This window comes from Portunus trituberculatus, chromosome 44 (genome assembly GCF_017591435.1).
Source record: "Portunus trituberculatus isolate SZX2019 chromosome 44, ASM1759143v1, whole genome shotgun sequence".
Classification (NCBI taxonomy): domain Eukaryota; kingdom Metazoa; phylum Arthropoda; class Malacostraca; order Decapoda; family Portunidae; genus Portunus; species Portunus trituberculatus.
The window spans coordinates 18127860-18154059 of NC_059298.1; the positions used below are offsets into that span (position 1 = coordinate 18127860).

Here is a 26200-nt window from a genome sequence, read left to right on the forward strand (position 1 = left end):
ATTAACGGAATGGATGAAGTGGATAATGAGAAACTGATCCTGAGAGAAGAATATGACTTTAGAAGCACAAGATCGCATAGTAAGAAACTAAGGAAGGGACGATGTCTGAGAGATGTTAAAAATTTAGTTTCCGCAAAGATGTGTTGAGACTTGGAACAGTTTGAGTGAGGAAGTGGTATCAGCAAAGAGTGTACATAGTTTTAAAGAAAAATTGGATAAGTGTAGATATGGAGACGGGACCACACGAGCATAAAGCCCAGGCCCTGTAAAACTACAACTAGGTAAATACAACTAGGTAAATACACACACACACACACACACACACACACACACACACACACACACACACACACACACACACACACACATCCGGTAGCTCAGTGGTTAGAGCGCTGGCTTCACAAGCCAGAGGACCAGGGTTCGATTCCCCGGCCAGGTGGAGATATTTGGGTGTGTCTCCTTTGACGTAGCCCTGTTCACCTAGCAGTGAGTAGGTACGGGATGTAAATCGAGGAGTTGTGACCTTGTTGTCCCGGTGTGTGGTGTGTGCCTGGTCTCAAGCCTATCCGAAGATCAGAAATAATGAGCTCTGAGCTCGTTCCGTAGGGTAACGTCTGGCTGTCTCGTCAGAGACTGCAGCAGATCAAACAGTGAAACACACACACAAATAAGTTCATGAAAGAACATGAAGAGAGAGAATTGGCCAAAACTATTATCAAAAAGGTCCAGGACACCACACAGGAACTGGAACAGGAGGTGGAGGAAGTGATTAGGTTAGGAAGATTTAGTGAAGTGAGGTAGGAGACCAACGAAAGTGAGAAAGAGATTGCAGGTGGCGGTGGAGGAAATTATAACAAGAAAAGGGAAGCTGGCCGATGATACTGAACATAAAGATGTATGAATAAAAAAGGGATATAAACCTAGAGGAGAGGGAAAAAGAGAAAGTGTTAAGAAATGAAGCTAAGGAAAAACAAGAAAAGCACAGATAAAAAAAAAAAAAAAAATTCTACTGGAGGGTTCTAGATATGAAACTAAAGAAGTGGTATCTACGGAAGGAGATCATAGAGGAGGCAAGAAATTAAGAGTGACTTATATAGGTGGGTTGTTATCCAGCATGTTGAAGATTAGGGATTATTTGAAAGAAAAAAGCCAGATGTAATGTACACTGTTAAAGAAAAAAATAAGAATGGAGATCCATGTTAACTTTAAGGAGGAGGGATATACATAATAGCTGGAAAAGAGACGGGAAGGGTAACGGGGGAAGGAGGAGTGCTAATAATGGTTCGTGATAATATATGTGTGGAGGATGTGCAATATGGTGAGGGCAAGGTGGAAGTAATGGGAGTAACAATCAAAACAGAGAAATTGAAAAAAAAAAAAAAAAAAAAAAAAAAAAAAAAAAAACAGTTACATATGTGCCAGTTAAGACAAATACATGGGGAACTAAGGAACATAAAGATATGCAAAAAGAAGTGATTATGTGCTTAGATAATATGTTGAGAAGAGTTGGAAGAATACTTTTAGCTGGAGACTAACTGGAAAAAAAAAAAAAAAAAAAAAAAAAAAAAAAGAGAGATGGAAGTACGTAATGGATAATGCTGGACAGTGGGGCGAGGAGGCGTTACAGTTGACTATGGTAAATACAATGAACCAGTGGGTAAAGGAGTCAACAAGGTGGAGGGAGGGGAAGAACCATTGTTACTTGACCTAGTATGTATTCACAAAGAAACCAGAATTCCCTCCCAGCATACAATACCTTAGTCCAATGGGAGGAAGTGATCATGTGACATAAGAGCTGGAAATACAGGAGGAGGATGGGATAAGTTACAGAGATGACTAAAAAAGAGATTGAATTATGCAAGAGCAGTTTTATGCTGACATTGAATGGAGAAACATTATGTATGAAAGGACAATACAAGGAAAATATGAAATATTCTTACAGAGATATAACGAAGGAGTAAAGAAATACGTACCTTTTTATAGAGTTAAGAAAAAAATACATGCTTGGTACAAAGCTAGATGCACATAAGTGAAAAAGGCAAAAGATAAAGGTTGGAAGAAACTCATAGAGCAGAGAAATGATAATAACAGACAGCAGTATAAAGAGGCACAAAATTAATATATTAGAGTAAGGAGAGAGGAAGAAAGAAACTTTGAGAAAGATGTGGTGAATAAAAGCTAAGACGAACCCAAGCATTTTTACAAATTCATAAATAGCAAAATGAAGAACAAGGAAACAATAGAAAAAATAATCAAAGGAGGGAAGACATACCAAACAAAGAAGTAAATGTGTGAAATAATGAATAAGAGCTTCAAAACTGTGTTCACTGTAGAGGAAGACTTTATAAAATTTAATAGGACATTGCATTGCCAAGGATTATAACAAATCACAGTGCACAAAGAGGATATTGGAAGATTATTGGATAATTTGGACATCAGAAAAGCAATGGGGCCAGATGGTGTATCAGGCTGGATGCTAAAAGAATGCAAAGAGCAACTACTGGATCCAATTTAGGAAATATTTTTAAGTTCACTAAATGAAGAGAAAGTTCCACTAGAATGGAAAAGAGCCAACATAATACTGATATTTAAAGGAGGAAAGATAAATGAGCCATTAAATTACAGACCGGTGTCACTTACAAGCATTATGGGAAAGTTGTGTGAAATAATTATCAAAGAAATATGGGTTACACATCTGGAAGAACAAGTCATATCAAACAGACAACTTGGGTTCAGGACAGGATGGTTATGTTAAACTTATTAAGCTTCTACTTGAGAGTAATAGAAGGACTGAAAAGCAGAGACACAGTGTAGTGACACAGGGTGGACACAGTATACATGGACATAAAAAAGGTTTTTGATAAAAGTCCCTCATGGAAGACTACTTTGGAAACTAGAGAACATAGGAGGACTGCGAGGAACTTTGTTAGAATGGACAAGGGATTATTTGAAGGACAGGGAGATGAGAACCATGATCAGAGATACATACTCATCTTGGGGTAAAGTAACAAATGGAGTGCCACAAGGGTCAGTGTCATTATGTTTCAGATTTATGTAAACAACATTCCCAATGGGATAAACAATTACATTAATTTATTTGATGATGATGCAATGCTGCTAAGAGTTATCAAAACCTGGGAGGACTGCTTGTTGTTACAGGAAGATATAAACAAGATCTATGAGTGGAGTAAGAAGTGGAAATTGGAGTTCAATGCCAAGAAATGTCACATAATGAAAATAGGGAAGAACAAAGAAGACCAGTATGGAACTATCTGATGGGAGATGAACAAATAATGAAGAGGAAAAAGATCTGGGAGTGATTATACAGGAAAATCTGAACCCCAAAAAACAAAAGCTACATATTTGGATTATCATATAAAATGTTGACTAATATAAGAGTGGCATTTCAATTCATGGACAAAGATATGATGAAAAAAATCATCACAAGCATGATACGTCCAAAGCTGGAATATGCAGCTGTGATGTGGCCTTCAAGCTCTAAAAAAGACATAAGAAGATTAGAACAGATACAGAAGATTGCTACAAAGATGGTGCCAGAACTAAAGGACCTAACATATGAATAACGGCTGAAGGAAATGGGACTACCAACCATACAGGATAGAAGAGAACAAGAAGACCTAATAACAATGTACAAGACAGCCAATGGCATTGAAAAGATAGACAAGGAAGACATGGTGCTGGTGACAGAAAGAGATAGAAGGACAAGAGGTCATATAAAGATCAAGATGAGGTAGTGTGTAAAGGATATTGGAAAATACTGTTTTCCACACAGAATGGTGAAGAAGTGGAATGCATTGAATAATGAAGTTGTTACAGCACATAATGTGCATAACTTTAAGGAGAAATTGGATAAATGGAGACAGGAAACTATGAGCTCCGCTCGAATCCTGTACAATTCAACTAGGTAAATATACACACACACACACACACACACACACACACACACACACACACACGTCACCGCCGAGAGAGGAAGTCCTGAACCGGGGAATGGGAGAAATTACCTATGGTGTTTGCAGGGCCCGGGTATCTCTGTGGGTATAGTTAGTGTCCTGTGTAGTGTCCTACTCTCAAAAAGTACAGAAAGTGGGCCATTTTCAAGTGAAAATGGAGAGTGGTGCTTGACTGAAGAGTGTCGGCGGTGTTTTGTTTTATTTGGCCGAAACAGCTGGTGATAGCAATCATGACAAGTACTCCTAGAAATGTGCAGGACTTGAGGGTTTTGTGACCACTCCAAGTGGACTAGATAAATTTGACATGGATGCAAGAATTCAGGCATTACAAAGTAAGTTTCTAAATATTAGATCCATAGAAGAAAAGCTAGATAGAGTCATAGCAGAGAACGATACCTTCAAAAAAGAAATCTATATGTTAATGAGAGAGAACAAAGAGCTATTGAAAAAAAGTGGAAATGGAGAAAGAAAATCAACATCTAAGGAAACAATGTAACAAGATGAAGGCTAAACTCAAAATGGAAAAGAAAATATCCGAAAGATACTTGGGGAAGGAGGAATGCCTTAACCTAATTGATGCCAAGATGAAGGAAGTGAAACATGAACACCAAGAAGTACAAAAGTCCTTTAATGAGATAATGAAAAGACAAGAAGAAGAAAATAAAGTGATTACACAGAGTGAAATGGTAAAGGCATTGAAGGAAAATGAGTATGTGGTGAGAGATATTGCTGAAAAGAAAAAATGCGTGATCATAACAGGTTTGAGGGTGGAAATTAACAGGAACTGGCAAGATAGGAGGGATAAGGAAAATGACAGGATAAAGTTTTTACTGAATAAGATCTCCGAGGAGGAAGAATGCCTATATGCTGAGGTAGAGGAAAGTGTGAGACTAGGAGCTTTTGAAGAAGGCAAGAGTAGACCATTAAAATTGAAATTAAAGTCTCAGGTGACAGCCGAGGCCTTGCTGAGGAGGGCCCGGAAACTTAAAGACTACGAGGAAACCAAAACAATTTACATAAGAAGAAATATGACACAGGATGAAAGAATAAAAATGAAAGAGCTTGTAACTGAAGTGAGAGAGAAGAATGAGGAAAGAACCGAGGAGGAAAAGACCAAGTTTTTTTGGAGGATGAGAAATGGGAGGCTGAAGAAGTGGTGGATAAAACAGATGGAATAGACATTACACAGATTGAAACATGGAAGAAAGAGATTAGGAATGGAATTCAAGTGACTTACACGAATATAGATGGATTTCTGTCTAAGAGGCTAGAATGTATGGATTACCTAAGAAACAATGAACTGGACATAATGTGTGTGAAGGAAACAAAGTTAAGGCCCGAAATAAAGCTAGATTGGTTTGATGTAAAACACTACAAAGTATGGAGAAATGATAGAAAAAATAAAAGAGGTGGTGGTATAATGGTTTTAACTAAGAAAGATCTGATAGTGAAGGAGGTGAACTTTAGTAAGGGAAATGAGGAAGTGATAAGTATGTTTATAACAGATGGTAAGAGGGACATTAATATTATAACAGTATACATACCACCCAGAACCAGTGCTTGGAACTATGAACAGTATCAATTGGTGAAGAGAAATACTCTGGACAGAATGAAGCAAGAACTCATCAGAAAGGATAGAGTGATGATAGTTGGGGACTTTAATTGTAAGGAAATAGTGTGGGAAGACTACGAAGTGGTGAATGGTGGTGAGTGGGCAGAGGAATTGTTAAACGTAGCAACAAATAACTTGATGACACAGTGGGTGAGATCACCAATAAGGTGAAGGGGACAGGTTGTTGCAGCGAGGTTGGATTTGGTATTTACCAGGGCATCTCTAAAGAGGAAATTGAACATGAATGTCCCTTGGGAAAAAGCGACCATGATGTCCTAAGTTTTGAGCTGGATACGGAATTAAGCATGGAAAAGAGTGTGGAGCACAAGGAGGAAAAATTGAATTATGTTAGGGCAAATTATAACCATATAAGAGAGTTCTTTAATGAAATTGACTGGTCTGTGGTATACCAGGAAGGGGATATGCAATTGAAATACAATAAATTTATGGATTTATATAACTCTGCAGTAAAGAAGTTTGTGCCATATCACAGAAAGAGGACTTTAAATAATAAACAGTGGTTTAATAGAAATTGTGAAGAAGCAAAAAAGAACAAAGAAAAGGCATGGAAGAAACTTAAGAAAAACAGTGATGTATTATCAAGAGAAGTCTACAAAACAGCAAGGAATAGATATGTTGAAGTAAGGAGAACAGCACAAAAGGAATATCAACAGAGAGGTGGAAAACTGTGATAGTGACCCAAAATGTTTTACAAATTCATAAATGGAAAACTAAATAAAAGGAGGCAATAGAAAAAAAAAAAATGGGAAGAAGTATATGAGGATGCTAGAGATATAGCTGAAATATTGAACAACAACTTTTGCAAAGTGTTTACAAAGGAGGAGCATTTTACAGGAGAAGGCCTACGGAAATAAAGCAAATGCAGGACATCATGGTTACTAAAGAAGATATAAGGAAAATTATAAGTAACTGGATATTAATAAATCAATGGGGCCTGATGGCATATCTGGGAGGTTGCTAAAAGAATGTAAGGATCAATTGTTGAACCCCATATTTGATATTGTGGAAACCTCCATACGAACAGGAATAGTCCCGAAAGAGTGGAAAAGAGCTGACATTGTGCCTATATATAAGAATGGTAGTAGAATGGAACCGTTAAATTACAGACCAGTATCGTTGACTAGTATATTGTGCAAGGTATGTGAAGAAGTAATTAAAGCTAAGTGGAGTGAGTATCTAGAAAGTGAAAACATTCTGAGTGAAAGGCAGTTTGGTTTCAGAAAAGGAAGATTGTGCGTATCCAATTTATTATGTTTTTATTCAAGAGTGACTGACATACTACAACATAGAGAGGGATGGGTGGATGCTATTTACCTGGACTTGAGAAAGGCCTTTGATAAAGTGCCACACAATAGACTGATGTGGAAACTAAAGAAGATTGGAGGAGTAAATGATAAACTAGCAAAATGGATGGAAAATTACTTAGTGGGAAGAGAAATGCGAACAGTGGTGAAAGGAAAGAAGTCAGAATGGAAAAAGGTAACCAGTGGAGTTCCACAATGATCAGTGCTTGGTCCCATCATGTTTTTTATTTATGTTAATGATATGCCAGTAGGAATTGACAGTTACGTGAATATGTTCGTGGATGATACTAAAATTATGAGGAGAGTAAAGAATGTGGAAGATTGTAACAAGTTACAGGAAGATCTTGATAAAATATTTGAGTGGAGTAAAGAGTGGCAGATGGAATTTAATATAAACAAGAGTCATGTTATGAAAATGGGAAGAAGTAGATACAGACCAAACAGGGATTACATGCTGGGTGATGAGAAAATTGAGGAGACCAATGAGGAGAAAGACCTAGGAGTAACCGTGCAAAACACTTTGTCACAGGAGAAACACATTAACAAGATATTTTGGAAAACATATAACATGCTTCAAAATATTGGTCTTCCATTCCACTATCTAGATGAAGGAATGATGAAGAAGATACTATGCACTTTAATAAAACCCCAATTAGAATATGCAGCTTGTGTCTGTTCACCATATGAAGAAAAATGTGAAGATGGTGGAAAGGATACAGAGGCTGGCAACAAGGATGGTACCAGGACTCAGGGAGTTAGACTATGAGAAAAGACTGAGAAAACTGGGGCTGACCACATTAGAAGAGAGAAGAATAAGGGGAGACATGATAACTATGTATAAATTGGTGAACAAGATTGACATATTGGACAGAGAGTTGTTAAAGGTGCCCACAAGTAATCATCTCTGAGGACATGGAAAAAAAAACTATTAAAAGACATCTGTCTAAATGACGTGAGAAAGTACAGTTTCCCGCATCGTAGTATTGATAAGTGGAATAAACTGAGCAGTGATGTCGTTGACGCAGTGTGTGTCAATCAGATGAAAGAGAGATATTACAGGAAGTGGCCAAGGAGGCAGGATACAGAGAGCTTAGCTCGAGCCCTGTAATACACAAATAGAAATGATGAAGAAATTGATAAGTACTAAAATAAGACCTAGATTGGAATATGCAGTTGTGCGGACCCCCCATAAAAAGAAACACATAAGAAAATTGGAGAGACTGCAAAAAACGGCTACAAGAATGGTTCCAGAATTTAAAGGGATGACATATGAGGAGAGACTAAAAGCTACGGATCTACCAACCCTGGAACAGAGAAGAGAGAGAGGGGATCTGATACAAGTTTATAAATTGATTAACGGAATGAACCAAGTGGATAATGAGAAACTGATCCTGAGAGAAGAATATGACATTCAAAGCACAAGATCGCATAGTAAAAAGCTGAGAAAGGGAAGATGTCTGAGAGATGTTAAAAAATATAGTTTCCCGCAAAGATGTATTGAGACGTGGAACAGTTTAAATGAAGAAGTAGTGTCTGCAACGAGTGTGCATACTTTTAAAGTAAGATTGGATAAGTGTAGATATGGAGACGGGGCCACACGAGCATAAAATCCAGGCCCTGTAAAACTACAACTAGGTAAATACAACTAGGTAAATACACACACACACACACACAATGATTACATCATGATCATCTATTGGAGAATCTAACATGAAACCATCAAGAAATTCATATAAACTGGTCATGAAAGACCATCACTAAAAAAGTAACATGACAAGACACTAAAAATCAATGCATGTTAGTCATTATCAATCATGCTAAAATTATTATGAAGACTCAAGTATGCTTTGGTTAGCACTGACTGTCTTACCATAACAGTACATCTACTCACTGTGTGAGGTAATGTCAAAATCAGGATCATCATCTGAGTGAGAAATGGTGAAGGAAGGTTTCTGGTTCACTTCTGATATTGTCCTCTTGTACTTGTTAACAACTACCTAGAAGTAAACAAATATTAGTTTCTTAAACAATATACTTAATTTCAATAGACAGGCAGATTAATATCATCCTTTGTTTGTATTAAAGATGAGCTACACACACACACACACACACACACACACACACACACACACACACACACACACACACACACACACACACACACACACACACAGCGCTAACAAGTGAAGGTAAGGAAAAAAAACAAGAAAAGTACTGAGATAGAGAAGAATTTTTACTTGGGGGTTCTGGATATGAGACAAAAGAAGTGGTATATACCTAAGGTAAAAAGAGGAGGTTGTGGAGGAGGCAATAAACTAAGAGTGATTTATACTAACATAGATAGGTTGTTATCAAGCATATTGGAAGTTCGAGATTATTTGATAGGGAAAAAGCCGGATGTAATGTGCATCATTAAAACAAAACTGAAAAAAAAAGAGATCCATGTCAACTTTAAAGAGAAGGGATATAATACCAGGAGGAAGGACAGAAAGGATAAAGGATAAAGGGGGAGGAGGAGTGCTAATAATGGTTCATGATAATATGTGTGGAGGATATGCAATATGGTGAGGACAAGGTGGAAGTAATGGGAGTAACAATCAGAACAGAAGATTTGAAGAAAAGAAAAATTATAGTTACATATGTTCTATCAAAGACTAATACATGGGAATCAGAAGAGCATGAAGATATGCAAAGAGAGGTGATAAAGTACCTATATAACATGATAAGAAGAGATAGAAGAATACTCTTAGTTGGAGACTTCAAATGTAAAAAAATTACCTGGAGAGAGATGGAAGTAATAGATAATGCTGGGCTGTGGAGTGAGAAAGTGTTACAGTTGACTTTGATTAATACAATGGACCAGTGGGTGGAGGAGTCAACAAGGTACAGGGGGGAAGAAGAACCAGAGTCCCCTCCAATCATACAATAGCTTAGTCCAACGGGGAAAAGTGATCATGTGACATTAGAGGTGCAAATGCAGGAGGAAGATGAGATAAGTTACAGAGAGGACTATAAAGGAGAGAGATTAAATTATGCAAGAGCAGATTTTGAAAAAATAAGGAGTTATTTTGCTGATATTGAATGGAGTGATATTATGTGCAGGAAGACTGTACAAAAGAAATATGACATTCTTACAGAAATACAATGAAGGAGTAAAAAAGTTTGTTCCTGTTTATAGAATTCAGAAAAAATACATGCTTGGTACAATGCTAGGTGTATACAAGCAAAAAAGGCAAAGGACAAAGCGTGGAAGAAACTCTTAAAGCAGGGAAATTACTATAATAGTCGGCAGTACAAAGATACTACAAATGAATATATTAGAATAAGGAAAGAGAAAGAAAGTAAGTTTGAGAAGGATGTAGTGGATAAAAGCAAGGATGAACCCAAACAAAGAATAAGGAAACAATTGAAAAAATAATTAAAGAAGGGAAGACATAACAAACAGAGAAGGAAATGTGTGAAATAATGAATGAGAGCTTCAAATCAGTATTCACTGCAGATGATTTCACAGAACCTAATAGGACATTGGATTGCCAAGGATTACAGGAAATTGCAGTACACAAACAAGATATTGGAAGATTACTGGATAAGTTGGAAGTCAGAAAAGCAATGGGGCCAGATGGTGTATCAGGCTGGGTGTTAAAAGAATGTAAAGAGCAATTACTGGATCCAATTTAGGAAATAATTAAAAGTTCAATAAATGAAGGGAAAGTTCCACTAGAGTGGAAGAGAGCCAACGTAATACTGATATTTAAAGGAGGAAAGGCAACTGAACCACTAAACTACAGACCAGTGTCACTTACAAGTGTCGTAGGGAAGATATGTGAAATAATTATCAAAGAAGAATGGGTTAAATTTCTAGAAGAGGAGCAAGTCATATCGAACAGACAATTTGGGTTCAAGACCATGTGCATCATACTTGTTAAGCTTCTACTCGAGTTATTGCAGGACTTGAAAACAGAGATGGATGGGTAGACACAGTATACCTGGACATTAAAAAGGCTTTTGATAAAGTCCCGCACAGAAGACTTCTTTGGAAACTAGAGTACATAAGAGGACTGTGTGGAACCTTGCTCGAATGGACAAAAGATTATTTAAAGGATAGGGAAACGAGAACTGTGATTAGAGATATATACTCATCTTGGGGTAAAGTAACTAGCGGAGCGCCACAAGGGTCAGTGTTAGCCCCCATTATGTTTCAAGTTTATGTAAATGACATTCACATTGGGATAAAGTTATATAAATTTATTCCCTGATGATGCAAAATTGCTAAGAGTTATCAAAACCAGAGAGGACTGTCTGCTGTTACAGGAAGATTTAAACAAGATATATGAATGGAGCAAGAAGTGGAAACTGGAGTTTAATGCCAAGAAATGCCACATAATGGAACTAGGAAAGAGTATGAGAAGACCAGGATGGAACTATTTGATGGGGGAGGAGCAAATAATGAAGACTAAAGAGGAAAAATACCTTGGAGTGATCATACAAGAAAATCTGAGCCCTGATAAATACATAAGCAAGATATTTGGACTATCATATAAGATGTTGACTAATATAAGAGTGGCATTTCATTACATGGATAAAGATATGATGAAAAAAATCATCACAAGCATGATACGCCCAAGGCTGGAATATGCAGCAATGGTATGGTCTCCGAGCTCTAAAAAGAATTTAAGAAAATTGGAAAGGATACAGAAGATTGCTACTAAGATGGTGCCAGAATTAAAGGACCTCACATATGAAGAACAAATGAAGAAAATGGGACTGACAATATTACAAGATTGAAGAGAACATGGGGACCTAATAACAATGTATAAGATCGTAAATGATATTGAAAAAATAGACAAAGTAGACCTGATGCTGTTGACAGAAGAAGATGGAAGGACAAGAGGACATGAAAAGAAGATCAGGATAAGACAGTGTGTGAAGGATATTGGAAAATACAGAACGTTGGAAAAATGGAATGCATTGGATAATGGAATTGTTACAGCACATAGTGTGCATAACTTTAAAGAAAACTAGATAAATGGAGATATGGGGACAGGACATTATGAGCCCTGCTCAAACCCTGTACAATACAACTAGGTAAATACACACACACTAAATGCCACATTCCAAGTACAACACTATATAAGTAGTGCAAACACAAACCTGCTTCTTATTAATCACTTGTTCTTCTAAGGAATCAATATCATCTATAAGATTGAAACATTTACTGCACACAATATTGGAGTGGACACTGGCTTTCTGCAGTTGTTGGTTTAAGATTCCTCCCAGCATAGCACTCAGTTCCTGTCTCCGGTGACTTGTTACTATCTGAAGATGAACACATGGATAATTCAGTACATATTATAAAGAAACACAGTAAATCTAGTATACTCCTACTTTTAGATTTATAAGATTTAAATATATAACTTTCCTTGTAAATGTGGTAATGTTCTATAAAAAGAGCTAGAAAATATCAGGAAAATAGATCAACTGAGAGAGGTTTCACATTTGTTAAGAACCATGGGATTATGTACAAAAATATTATAACAATTATGCATTCTTTCATCAGAACTTACCTCAAGCAAATGTTATCTTGTATGTAAAGAACTCACACATTTCTATGAGGTAATATATACTGTATGTATGTATGTATGTATGTATGTATATATATATATATATATATATATATATATATATATATATATATATATATATATATATATATATATATATATATATATATATATATATATATATATATATATATATATATATATATATCCGTGGTACCTTGAGATTCAAGCAACATGAAATACAAGTTTCTCGAGATACAAATTATGATTTTTTTTTTTTTTTTTTTTTTTTGAGATACAAGCAAAATTTTGAGACATGAGTCATGCTTGGGGATGTTGCCGCAGGTCACCGGCTCAGCACATCAGTCCAGCCTCAGCTGAGCTAGTATCTATGTGTTTTCCACAGATCTCATACACTGTGATTGTTGTTTCATCATTTTCACACTATTTATTGACCTTTTGCATTTAAAAAGTGCAGTTTTAAGTTACATTTAATTTTACCTGTGAATGGTGCCTGCATCCCTTCCTCCCTCCTCCTCTGCCATTCACCACCATTAGCCAAAAACATCGGTCTCCAAGATAAGAATACTAAATAAACTTTTGCTCTTATTTTACATATTTTCATGCATTGGTAAAGTATGCATGTGTACGTAACTGAAAAGGCGGAACAAATTTCTCCTATCTCCACCTACCTCCTCCACCGATGCTCATTACTGAGAGAAGGGCGGGGGGAGAATGTAAACAAACCTCTGCAGCAGTGGTAGCACGGCCTCTATCCCCCCACCATCTCTCTCTCTCTCTCTCTCTCTCTCTCTCTCTCTCTCTCTCTCTCTCTCTCTCCTGCCTACGTAAAACTTCATTTATTCTATGAATAATGTTTACAAGGTCTTCAACGAGCTCTTCTGTGATAATTAGAGCAGCCTGTCTTTCATGGGTAGCTATATTTGTACACTCCAGCTGATCGACAGATGTAAGTGAGGATGTGGATGCAGGAGGGTAATGTCCCATGGAATGCACCTTCCAAGATAAATATACAGGCAACCCCTGCTTAACGAAGGTTCACTTAACGAAATTTCGCTACAACGAACATTTCCTATTACTACCATCTGCTCGTTTAACGAACACCAAACTCGCTTTAACAAAATTTTATCTAGGCAATTTTTTCCAAGTTTGAAAGCCCCACGGTATTATGCAAGACGACAGACTTTTTAATACACAGGCGCCTCTCATGGACAAAACACACACCACTCACTCCTAGTTCAAAACAATAACAGCATCAGCAGCAGCTCGTCTTCCCTCGCTCATCATACCACCAAAACACCCTGCAATGTCGCCTAGCGTTGCTAAGAAGACCAGGAAGTCTCTTACTCTCGAAGTGAAGCTGGATATTATTCACAGACATGAGAGAGGCGAAAAAACTAATAGCACTGCTCGCCACCATGGCTTGACTCCATCTACTGTTTCTGCTATTTTCAAGTCAGCAGACTTGAAAATAGCAGAGGCGATGGCATAGTGGATAAGGTGGTGAGCGTGGGATCGGGCAGATGTTCACACGTAGGTTCGAATCCCACCATGTACAGCCTTAAAACACTTTGCCATTTGTCGAGTGGTTTAAAGTTACCTACATATCACCATGATACCCAGGTTCTAGGTGGTTACACTCAAGATGAGCTTAGGCGGTGATATGGGCCCTAATATGGGTACCACTATAAATAAAATTGCCTGCGCCACTAATGGGCGGAAGCTGAACAGCGCTTCCCATACACTCTTCAAGTGTGACTACAGGCGCTATAGGCCTTACCGTAAAAAAAAGACTATTAAGAAGGCTGGTGAGACCATATCTTCCTTGCAAGCTAAAAGAACCACCTGAACTTGTGATTATGCAATGGATAAAATGTGGAAATGTGGTGCTTAAGTTTTGTATGCGGTACAATGATGCGTCCTTTGTTTACATTCCACAGAGTGCCAGCTAGTGTCTTTACCGCTCCACTCTCCCTCCCTTCATAGATTCAAGATCATCAACATTATAAAGTTACTTACATACATTACTTTAGTGTACATTATAATGACTTAGATTAAACTACCTAAATGTTAAACTTCATAATTTTTACTTTCATTAAATCTTTTACTGTACTATGATGCACTCTCACTTTGTTTACTCTCAATGGAAGCTCAAGCCAGGGGTTAAACTTGTTATAATTGGTTCGCTTAACGAAAATTCGCTTAACAAACGGTTTTCTAAGAACGTAACCCGTTCTTGAAGCGGGGGTTGTCTGCACTTTATAAAAGTAGTTTATCTATATAGATAAACTTTCTTTTATGTTTTATTATGTTTCTATGCAATAACTATTATTTATAAATACCTTTTTCTTACTTGATAATATGTAAAAAAATTGGGGTGCTCTTTTTGAGAAGGTTGGAATGCATTTAATGGTATTTCAATGCATTTCAACGGTAAAAATTGCTTTGAGATACAAGCTCCATCACAGAATGAATTAGACTTGTATCTTGAGGTACCAATGAATGCATGTAAACTCGACCCTCGAAACAACGGACAAATGCGTGCACAACCCTGTCCGTAGATTGCAAAAGTCCGTTCTTTGCAAAAGTACATAAAAAACTGTATAAAATGTACGTAAAATACTGTGTAATCATTTGGAATTATTCAAGCAGTATTACAAAGCATTAAGTACAACACTGGAAGAGCCTTTCGATTACGCTTCACTGGTTTACTAGGTTTAGGAGGCATTTTGGATAGATTTAGCACTCGTGGGAAGGGTACAAATGCATAAAAAAGCCGTGGTAAGCACTGGACAATGTTCTCTGTTGGTTAAAAACGCATGGACTGAAGATTAAACGTGGCGGCCAACAGCTGATGACACGACTGACCCGCCACCTACCGGACAATAATTTGCCGGGAACAGACAATCGCACGCATTTTAATATTCGTCCGTAGATTAAACCAGACTCCAGATTTTGTCCGTAGTTTCCGAAATCCATCGATGGGAGGTCCGTTGTTTTGAGGGTTGAGTGTATATGTGAAAATATATATATACATACATATATATATATATATATATATATATATATATATATATATATATATATATATATATATATATATATATATACAGTAAAGTCCTGGGTTACGTCGGTCTCGAGTTACGTCAAACTCGTAGTTACGTCAGTCCACTATAAGGCAATTTAAGATTAAAAAAATAAAAAATTTATAAATCGTAAAGTGCTGGATTTATTGTTATTGTTGGTGGTTGCCCGCCACACCGCCCGCCTCACGCTTGAATACAATAATACCCTGCCTCAGTTCCACCACACCATCGCCCCTGGCAAGAGTGTTATCCTACTTCTGCGTTTACTGACTAAAGTTCTTAGTATCTTGCTCAATGGCACCAAAGAGAAAACTTCTTAGTGACAGCAGTGATGCTAAGAAAAGAAAAACCATTATGCTACAAGAAAAAGAGGACATAATTAAAAGACATGAGAAGGGAGGCAGCAGCTGTGTGTGAGGGAGGGAAGAAGAAAAATGGGAAACCCGTTACCATGACAACGGGGAGGTTGATGACCTTGAGGGCTCGCACACCCATCACAACAATAACAACTCTGGAGCCTTCGCCTGGGCCACACGACACTTGCAGCTGACTTGCACTGTCTGCGCCTGTCTGCTGATCCCTATTGCCCTTTCCAATTGCATTTTCTGCCCCGCTGCCCACGCTTCTACTCCCACCACACTGTACTACGCTCCCAGCTGTCCGCCCTGTGGGTGTCACAACATTCGACCTGCCCACCCTCCTGGCGGCCTCAGGCGTCCACCCCTCTCGGCAACCTGCAGTCCTTCCCGTTTGTGGCCCTAATCAACAACAAAAACAAGCTTGTGTTTCATATTCCTACATAGTTGTAAATAATATAACAATATAACCTTTAACTTACTTGAATGACCATAAACAATGATTGGTTGAAAACTCGATAATATGCTTTGGAATGTACGGAAACTCGAGTTACGTACAAAATCGACTTACGTCATGTTTCAGGAACGTAACTCTGACGTAAACCGAGACCTTACTGTATATATACAGTCAACCCTCGGCTATCGCAACTTCAGCTATCGCGTTTTATTGCTATCACGCACCCATGAAAAGCTGCTAAAATTTCATTATCGCGACCTCAGATGCCTGCTATCGCGCGCCCAGCCATGATGTCATGGGGTATCTGAGCGCTCATTGGCCAAAACCGATACCAGAATTTTGGCCGATTCCGATACCGATACCACCTAATTGGACAGATATCGATACTACTATCGATACCGATACCACCGATACCGATACTACTACTTATAGTGATTACTGCACTGGACACCAGGATGAGTTGGTGGATGGCAATCGTTATCAGATGGGAGGTTTTGTTTTGGGGATGCTGTAAGTCCTTCTGAGAACGTTTGTGAAATAGGAGCAATTCTAGAAGCTTTTTGAAGCCATTTGCAAAGGTATATTACTCAGTAATCAATATCTTATATCGAATATATCACTAAGTAGTAAATTCCTTTTAGGTACTGTAAGTATCGGCATAAAATAAGCCGATATCAAGACCCAAAAAATGGGCCGATACCACCGATTCCGATACTGATACTGATGCATCGGTACATCTCTACTAAATACAATGAGCTGATGTAATTTTTCTTATGTTATAACCTTGACATGTTTTAATTGGTACCAATGGATTATACAGTAATTTAAAAAGAAGTAAAAATGAGGGATATTAGGAGTAAAATTTGTGGTTGCGGTACCAATAACAATTTTCACCATTAGTTGTTTAATTCGCTATCGTTTTTGTTATAGCGCAGCTATTTCAGCCCCAATTGGGCGCAATAGCCGAGGGATAAGTGTGTGTGTATATATATATATATATATATATATATATATATATATATATATATATATATATATATACAGGCGACCCCCACTTAACGAAGGGGTTACGTACCTAAAAAACACTTCGTTAAGCGAAACTTCATTAAGCGAACCGATTATAACAAGTTTAGCCCCTGATTTGAACTTCCATTGAGAGTTAGCAAAGCGAGAGTGCATCATAGTACAGTAAAAGGTTTAATGAAAGTAAAAATTATGAAGTTAAACATTTAGGTATTTTAATTTAAGTCATTTTAATGTACACTGATGTATGTATGTACGCAACTTTATAATGTTGATGATCTTAACTTTATGAAGGGAGGGAGAGTGAAATGGAAAATACACTAACCGGCAACCTGTGGAATGTAAACAAAGTGCGCATCATGGTACCACATACAAAACTTATGTACCACATTTCTGCAAGGCTTTCCATTTTATCCATTGTAGAGTCACCAGTTCAGGTGGTTCTTTTAGCTTTCAAGGAAGATGCGGTCTCACCAGCCTTCTTAATAGAGTATGCTGACTTGAAAATAGTAGACAGTAGATGGAGTGAAGATGGTGGCAAGAAATGTTATTAGTTTTCTGGCCTTTCTCATCTGTGAATAATACCCAGCTTCACTTCGAGAGTAAGACACTTCCTGGTCTTCTTAGGAACATTAGGCCACATTGCAAGGCATTTTGGTGGTAAGTTGAACTAGGGAAGATGAGCTGCTGGTGACACTGTTATGTTTTGACTGGGGAGTGAGTAGTGTGCGTGATCTTGATCTTGATCTTGATGCTACAGGTGACGCAGAATTTCTTCTGAGTCAGGCCTTTGTATCGGCAGCACCTGTGTTGTCCACGAGAGGCTTGATCTTGATCTTTATTCTACAGGTGTCTCAGGACTTCTCCTGAGGCAGGCCTTATTACCAGCAGCTCCTGTGTATTCAAAAGCCTGTCAGCTTGCATTATACGGTGGGGCTTTCAAATTTGGAAAAAATTACCTGGATAAAACTTCGTTAAAGCGAGTTTGGTGTTCGTTAAACAAGCAGGTGGTAGTAAAACGAAAGCTTCGTTGTAGCAAAATTTCGTTGTGTGAACCTTCGTTAAACGAGGGTTGCATATATATATATATATATATATATATATATATATATATATATATATATATATATATATATATATATACATATATATATAGGGTGTTCCGCGAGTTAAGGTACATACACAGAGATATGATAGTTCAAGTGGATCTGATTAAAAAATACTCTATTAACATATGCTGTTTTTTGCTTTATTCAGTTAAAAATTGAAGTTGAAAATAGAGCGGTGGTGTGTGTTGCGGGAACCGCTTAGGCAGAATGGAGGAGGAGGATCATCAGCAAGGACGCCGCTGTGTTTCGCTGTAACCTGTAATATCAAGATAATGTGTACAATGCAAACACCCAAATACCTACAAAAACTATTCAAAGATGAGATTATTATTTTTGTTGGTTTATAATAAAAACAAATGTAGCCTACATTAAACATAACACCGCGTTATTTTATTACACCATTTTATTCGTACTTGGCAACTCACCACAGCTGGCCAGAGTCTCGTCGCGATGAGTTCCCACGCTTGTAAATTAATGTCTAGTCTCACAAGCCTCCTGTCATGTGTTCCTGTGTTCTTTAATATTCAAGGCTCACAAGCCTCTTGTCATGATGTGTTCTCGCATCCTGTAAATGTCACAATTAAGACATTATTTAAGATTTCTAACATTATTCAATTTCGTTCATGACAAGAGGCTTGTGAGCCTTGAATATTAAAAGATGCAGCAACACATGACAGGAGGCTTGTGAGACTTGACATTAATTTACAAGCCCGGGAATTCAATGTGACGAGAGACTGGTCAGCTGTGGTGAGTTGCCAAGTACGAATAAAATGGTGTAATAAAATAACGCGGTGTTATGTTTAATGTAGGCTACATTTGTTTTTATTATAAACCAACAAAAATAATAATCTCATCTTTGAATAGTTTTTGTAGGTATTTGGGTGTTTGCATTGTACACATTATCTTGATATTACAGGTTATAGCGAGACATGGCCGCGTCCTACTGCTGCTGCTGCTGCTGTTGATCCTCCTCCTCCATTCTACTCAAGCGGTTCCCGCAACACACGTCACCCCTCTGTTTTCACCTTCAATTTTTAACTAAATAAAGCAAAAAACAGCATATGTTAATAGAGTATTTTTTAATCAGATCCACTTGAACTATCATATCCTTGCACTCGCAACCTTAACTCACGGGATACCCTGTATACAGGCAACCCCCGCTTAACGAAGGTTCACATAACGAAATTTCGCTACAACGAAGGTTTCATTTTACTACCATCTGCTCATTTAACGAACACCAAACTCACTTTAACAAAGTTTTATCCAGGTAACTTTTTCCAAGTTTGAAAGCAACGCCGTATCACGCAAGCCGACAGGCTTTTGAATACAACAGCGCCTCTCGTGGACAACACGTGCACCATTCACTCCCCCTGTTCAAAACAATAACAGCGTCAGCGGCAGCTCGTCTTCCCTCGCTCAACTTACCACCAAAATGCCCTGCAATGTTGCCTAGCGTTGCTAAGAAGACCAGGAAGTGTCTTACTCTCGGAATGAAGCTAGATATTATTCACAGACACAAGAGAGGCGAGAAAACTAATAGCATTGCTCGCCACCATCTTGACTCCATCTACTGTCTCTACTATTTTCAAGTCAGCAGCTCTATTAAGAAGGCTGGTGAGACCGTATCTTCCTTGCAAGCTAAAAGAACCACCTGAACTTGTGAGTCTATAATGGATAAAATGTAAAGCCTTGTGGAAATGTGGTACATAAGTTTTGTATGTGATACAATGATGCGCCCTTTGTTTACAGTCCACAGGTTGCCGGTTAGTGTCTTTCCTGTTTCACTCTCCCTCCCTTCATGAATTTAAGATCATCAACATTATAAATTTACGTACATACAAACATTAGTGTACATTATAATGATTTACATTAAACTGCCTAAATGTTTAACTTCATAATTTTTACTTTCATTAAACCTTTCACTGTACTATGATGCACTCTCACTTTGTCTACTCTCAATGAAAGTTCAAGTCAGGGGTTAAACTTGTTATAATTGGTTCGCTTAATGAAGTTTCGCTTAACGAAGGGTTTTTTAGGAACATAACCCCTTCGCTAAGCGGGGGTTGCCTGTACACAGTAATCGCCCACATATCCAGATCGCCACTATCTGGAATACGCTACTATCCAGAGCTGCCCCCAAGTGTATTCAAACCTGCTGTGTGTGCGATCCCTCAATCCCGCTAGACAGCAGCACTTACTCCCTTGCCCTCCCACTTCCTCATACCCACGCTGCTGGCCCATTCCGCTCTCACCCACAGACAGCTCAAGTAATGGCGACGCTATTCAGCAAGTTTATGGTGTTCTTCATCATTCCAGCATGGCTGGAGTGCCTACTGTTTCTACACATGGTGACATGTGTCATCAGTTATGTGCTTTCATGCATTGTTTTCTTACCCATTTGGGTTATGTACATATTTTTCTCAATTCATAAGTGGTTGGGATAGGAAATTCCACGTATCCGGATATTTTGCTTATCTAGGAAGGGCTTGGCTGCTATAATCCACATACATTGGCAATTACTGTATATATATATATATATATATATATATATATATATATATATATATATATATATATATATATATATATATATATATATATATATATATATACAGTGGCTGCAAAAAAAAAGTATACATCACTGAATTTTAGTTAGCAAAACTATACGCTACAAAATAGGGCTGTTTTATTTAGAATTTTATCTTATAATTAGTATTTGGACATATTCCCCTGTACTACAGAACACTCTGGATCCTCCTAGGCATGGAAGCAGCAAGGCTGGAGAAGTAGGAGGCATCGAAGTAGATCCGTATCTTTTTCAGCTCCTCCGTCAGGTTCTCGATACTGCTGGGAAGCAGATTCTCCAGCTTGGTCTTCATTACTTGCCAGTCTTTTTCAATGTGGTTGAGGTCTGAGGAGCTGCCTAGCCAGTTGAGAACATGTTTACTGTTTTCACCATGAACTCCTTGACAGCCTTGAACATATATGTTGGTGCTAAGTCGATGCATAAAATATTCTGCTTTATGAATGGTCCAAAATGTCAGCCTGTCCTCCTCCAAGACCTCAATATTATTAGTTGCCTTCATTGTCACTTCCTCAGGAAGAAAGTAGAGTCCAATAGAGCCCTTATGACCAATGAATGCTCCCCACACCATAACACTGTTTAGCTGTTTGACTGTTTTGACAGTGTACTGAGGGTCATAACAGGACATGTTACTGTGCCTCCTCATGACCATGGAGTCACCCCTGACAAGCCAGAAGGTGCTTTCATTGCTGAACATTACTTTCTGCCAGTCTGCTAATGTCCACTCCTTGTATTTCCGCCAGAAATCCAGACATCGCTTCTTCATGGCCTCCATCAGAAGTGGTTTCTTGGCAGCGCGGTTTCCTGGCAATTTTAAGTCCTTCTGAAGGCAATGTTGAATAGTTTGCACCGAGACGTTGTGCAGGAGGTTGAGGTGTTTCTCTTTCAGACTGACAGCTGTAATCGAAGGGTCTTTCTTCACCTCTCTTGCCACGACCTTGCTTGTGCACAGAGACATCATTCTCAGTGCCGCAGAGCCTGGTTTTCTGGCTGTCATCACACCAAGACAGAGGTTCTCAGCTATGGTTTTTAGCTTGTAAATGGTCCTCCTTGTCACCTTTTATTCAGCTGTTATGCATATGACAGCCCAGCCTTTGACTAGGAGGGTAAAGGCCTGAGTTTTAACTTCAAGAGACAGCTGTGCATAACCCATAATAATGAGTGTGGGGTATCTAGTAGCATGTTGAAGTTGGCGCGCAAGTAGCAAACTGAGGCGCTCAGGAGCAGCATAACAAAAACCCACTCTGTAAAAGGCCTGAAGGCACACTGAGGCCTAGTGTGGTAAGGAACAATGAAGAGAGGTGGACTCTAGCCGATCAACATCATCACTAGCTCCACCCACTCTGCTGGTGGCGGAAACACAATTAAATCCTACATGGATATTCACTTGTGTACTTTTTTATTGCGCTGATAATGTATACTAGTTTTTTGTGCCCACTGTATATATGTATATATATATATATATATATATATATATATATATATATATATATATATATATATATATATATACAGTAATACTCCGGTTAACGAACAGGATAGGGGGTCTCAAAGCTGTTCGTAGAGCAAAAATTCATTAAGCGGACGTAATTTTCCCATAAGAAATAATGGAAATAGGGGGGATGCGTTCTGGGTTGGTCCCCAACATACCACTTGGGTAAAAAAAAAAAAAAATTATATATATATATATATATATATATATATATATATATATATATATATATATATATATATATACAGGCAACCCCCGTTTAACGAAGGGGTTATGTTCCTAAAGAACACTTCGTTAAGCGAAACTTCGTTAAGCGAACTGATTATAACAAATATAACCCCTGATTTGAACTTCCATTGAGAGTAAGCAAAGCGAGAGTGCATCATAGTACAATAAAATGTTTAATGAAAGTAAAAATTATGAAGTTGAACATTCAGGTAGTTTAATTTAAGTCATTATAATGTACACTGAAGTATTTATTGAGGTAACTTTATAATGTTGATGATCTTAACTTTATGAAGGGAGGAAGAGTGAAACGGGAAAGACACTAACCGGCAACCTGTGGAATGTAAACAAAGTGCGTATCATTGTACTGCATACAAAACTTATGTACCACATTTCCACAAGGCTTTCCATTTTATCCATTGTAGAGTCACGAGTTCAGGTGGTTCTTTTAGCTTGCAAGAAAGATACGGTCTCACCAGCCTTCTTAATAGAGTCTGCTGACTTGAAAATAGAGACAGTATAATATGGTGTCAAGATGGTGGCCAGCACTGCTATAGTTTTCTGGCCTCTCTCGTGTCTGTGAATATCTAGCTTCACTTGGAGAGTAAGAGACTTCCTGGTCTTCTTACGAACACTAGGCCAATTACAGGGCGTTTTAGTGGTAAGTTGAGCTAGGGAAGACAAGCTGCTGCTGACGCTGTTATGTTTTGACTGGGGAGTGAGTGTTACGCGTGTTGTCCACGAGAGGCTTGATCTTGATCTTGATCTTTATTCTATAGGTGTCACAGGATTTTTCCTGAAGCAGGCCTTAGTACAAGCAGCTCCTGGTGTATTCAAAAGCCTGTCAGCTTGCGTGATATGATGAGGCTTTCAAATTTGGAAAAAAAATACCTGGCTAAAACTTCGTTAAAGCGAGTTTGGTGTTCTTTAAATGAGCAGATGGTAGTAAAATGAAACCTTCATTGTAGCGAAATTTCATTGTGTGAACCTTCGTTAAACAGGGGTTGCTTGTATATATATATATATATATATATATATATATATATATATATATATATATATATATATATATATATACGTTTGGCAGCATATTAGGCCACTGGTTTACCACTACAGGGAGTCCTCAGGTTACAACGTAGATCTGTTCCTGACACGCGTTGTAACCCGAATTTCTGTGTAAGTCGGAACATTGGAAAAAAAATTCTTACTTCTATTCCTTTGGTTGGCTTGCACATTGGAAGGAGGCATTGCAAGGGAGGGAGAGACAGGCTTATTGTGTAGAGGAAGCTGCAGAAGGTGCTGGAGATACTGGGGCTGGTGAATCAAGAGAAGTAGAACCTTACGCTTGGGAGCCATAACCAAAAGAGAGAGAGAGAGACAGTGCAAACAACCAAAATGGCGTATGTTCAGAGACTTGAGACGCCGTCTTCCTCGCCTTACAACCACAACAAAGCATATTCTTCCGCCGCACGCCCGAAACTAGTCTGTGTTTGTTTACGTCGCTTACTTTGCTAAACCACGTAAGACGGAATGACGCCTAATATTATTTTTTATGTTTTAACCACGAAACGCCGTAAGTCAAGACCGTCGTAACCCGAGGACTCCCTGTACTTTTATGATGTCATATGAGTCATTGGAAGTTAGAGGAGCTACGTACAAATTCTCTCACATTCTCGCATTATGTTCACAAAACAACATTTCTATTAGCTTTTTACAAACCTTGCCCCCAAGAAAGGATTGTTTTGTAATGCATAAAATGAAATCTTAATGGAATACCAAAAAATAAAGCAGAGATGAGATGAGCCACAAACGAAACGGGAGACTTACAGCGACTCGGCCGCTTCTTCTTCTTCTTCTTGTGACCCTTTTAGCCTGCGTGTTGTCTTTCCCCATGATATTTGTTTCCACTCCTCTCTTGCCTGCTATAATATATATCATATCTTAGTATTCATATACGCTCATGCCATGAGGATAACCACAACTGCGTGGTACTGAGTGACAGTAAATTATTAATGAAATACCGCAGTATTTCATTAGTAATTCACTAACACTCAGTGCCACGGAGTCAAGGTTATCCTCGTAGCATGAGCGTATATGAATACTAAGATATATCCATTATAGCAGGCAATAGAGGAGTGAAAACATAAACATCATGATGAAAGTAACACTCAAGCAAAAGGGTCACAAGAAGAAGAAGTGGCCGAGTGGCCAAGAGTCTCTCGCTTCGTCTGTGGCTCATCTCGTCTATGCTTTATTTTCTGGTATTCCATGTAAGATTTCACTTTATGAATTACAAAACAATCCTTTCTTGGGGGCAAGGTTTGTAAAAAGCTAATAGAAATGTTGTTTTGTGAAAATAAAAGCATATATAAGACAGTAACACCACCTCCAGAGGTGGTGTTCCCAGCAACCTCAGAGCAACCTGAAAGCAACCTTGTCACCGTCCTCCAAACGTTCATGGATGCCATTTCGCTGCAAGAGGTTGCTCTGACGTTGTTAAAGAATCTTGGATCCAGCTCAAGGAGCGTTAGAGACAGAGACGGGGAGCCAGCCAATCATAGCAATACTACTGCGTTCGGTCCCTCAACTTAGCAAATTCAAACCCGGAAAATTCACTAAAACGGATGTGGTTGTACGTTATGCGGATTTTTGGTCAAACTTTACATAGTACGTTAAACCAGAAATTCATTAAACGAACGTTCATTAACCCTTTCCTTCCAGCAATCATATATATACGTAGCGACGACGATCATACCCGTAATCAAGAATTTTCGCGCCTCAATTTTGAGTTCCAAGCACGGTTTCTCGAGTCAGATGGTGAGTGGAAGTGTCTGGCATGTTTCCACATATAGTGTTGTCACTATAGCTCTGGAAATTTAGCGGTAACTAAGCTATTTCCCTTTCTCCAGGCGACACTTGGCAACCCCAGCGACCCGCCGGGTGGAAAGCACCATGATAAGTGCAAAGAGACATCCTGATAAGAGCGAAGGATCTCAGATCATAACTCACCATGGAGCAGGACAGAACATATGTATTTAGCAGTGCTTCTGAGTTTGAAGACAGTGACAGTGAATATTTAGAAGAAGAAACTGAAGAAAGCGAAGACATTAGTGAGGACTCGGAAAGTGAAACAAAATATTACCTATCATTCTTTCATGTTAATTTTTTCATTATCTTCGATTTTATAATAAAATGGTAGAAGGTAACTTGTCAGAGAGAGAGAGAGAGAGAGAGAGAGAGAGAGAGAGAGAGAGAGAGAGAGAGAGAGAGAGAGATCCACTAACAGGTTGGCGCATGAAAGTGTGTGTAATTCACTTCAGTCGCCTGCTGGTCACCCAGCCAGTCAATTGTTTGTTCTTGTGGTCTAGCCACTGT

At 38.3% G+C, this 26200-nt stretch overlaps 1 protein-coding gene across 1 annotated transcript in view; it reads right to left on the bottom strand.

Annotated features, from left to right (window-relative positions):
• The window catches only part of LOC123519098 (zinc finger protein 568-like), a 51190-nt gene that overhangs the window by 7141 nt on the left and 17849 nt on the right, over positions 1 to 26200 (bottom strand). The window contains 2 exon segments of the mRNA XM_045280307.1: positions 8803 to 8908; positions 12063 to 12227. Coding sequence (XP_045136242.1) covers positions 8803 to 8908; positions 12063 to 12227 — 271 coding nt within the window.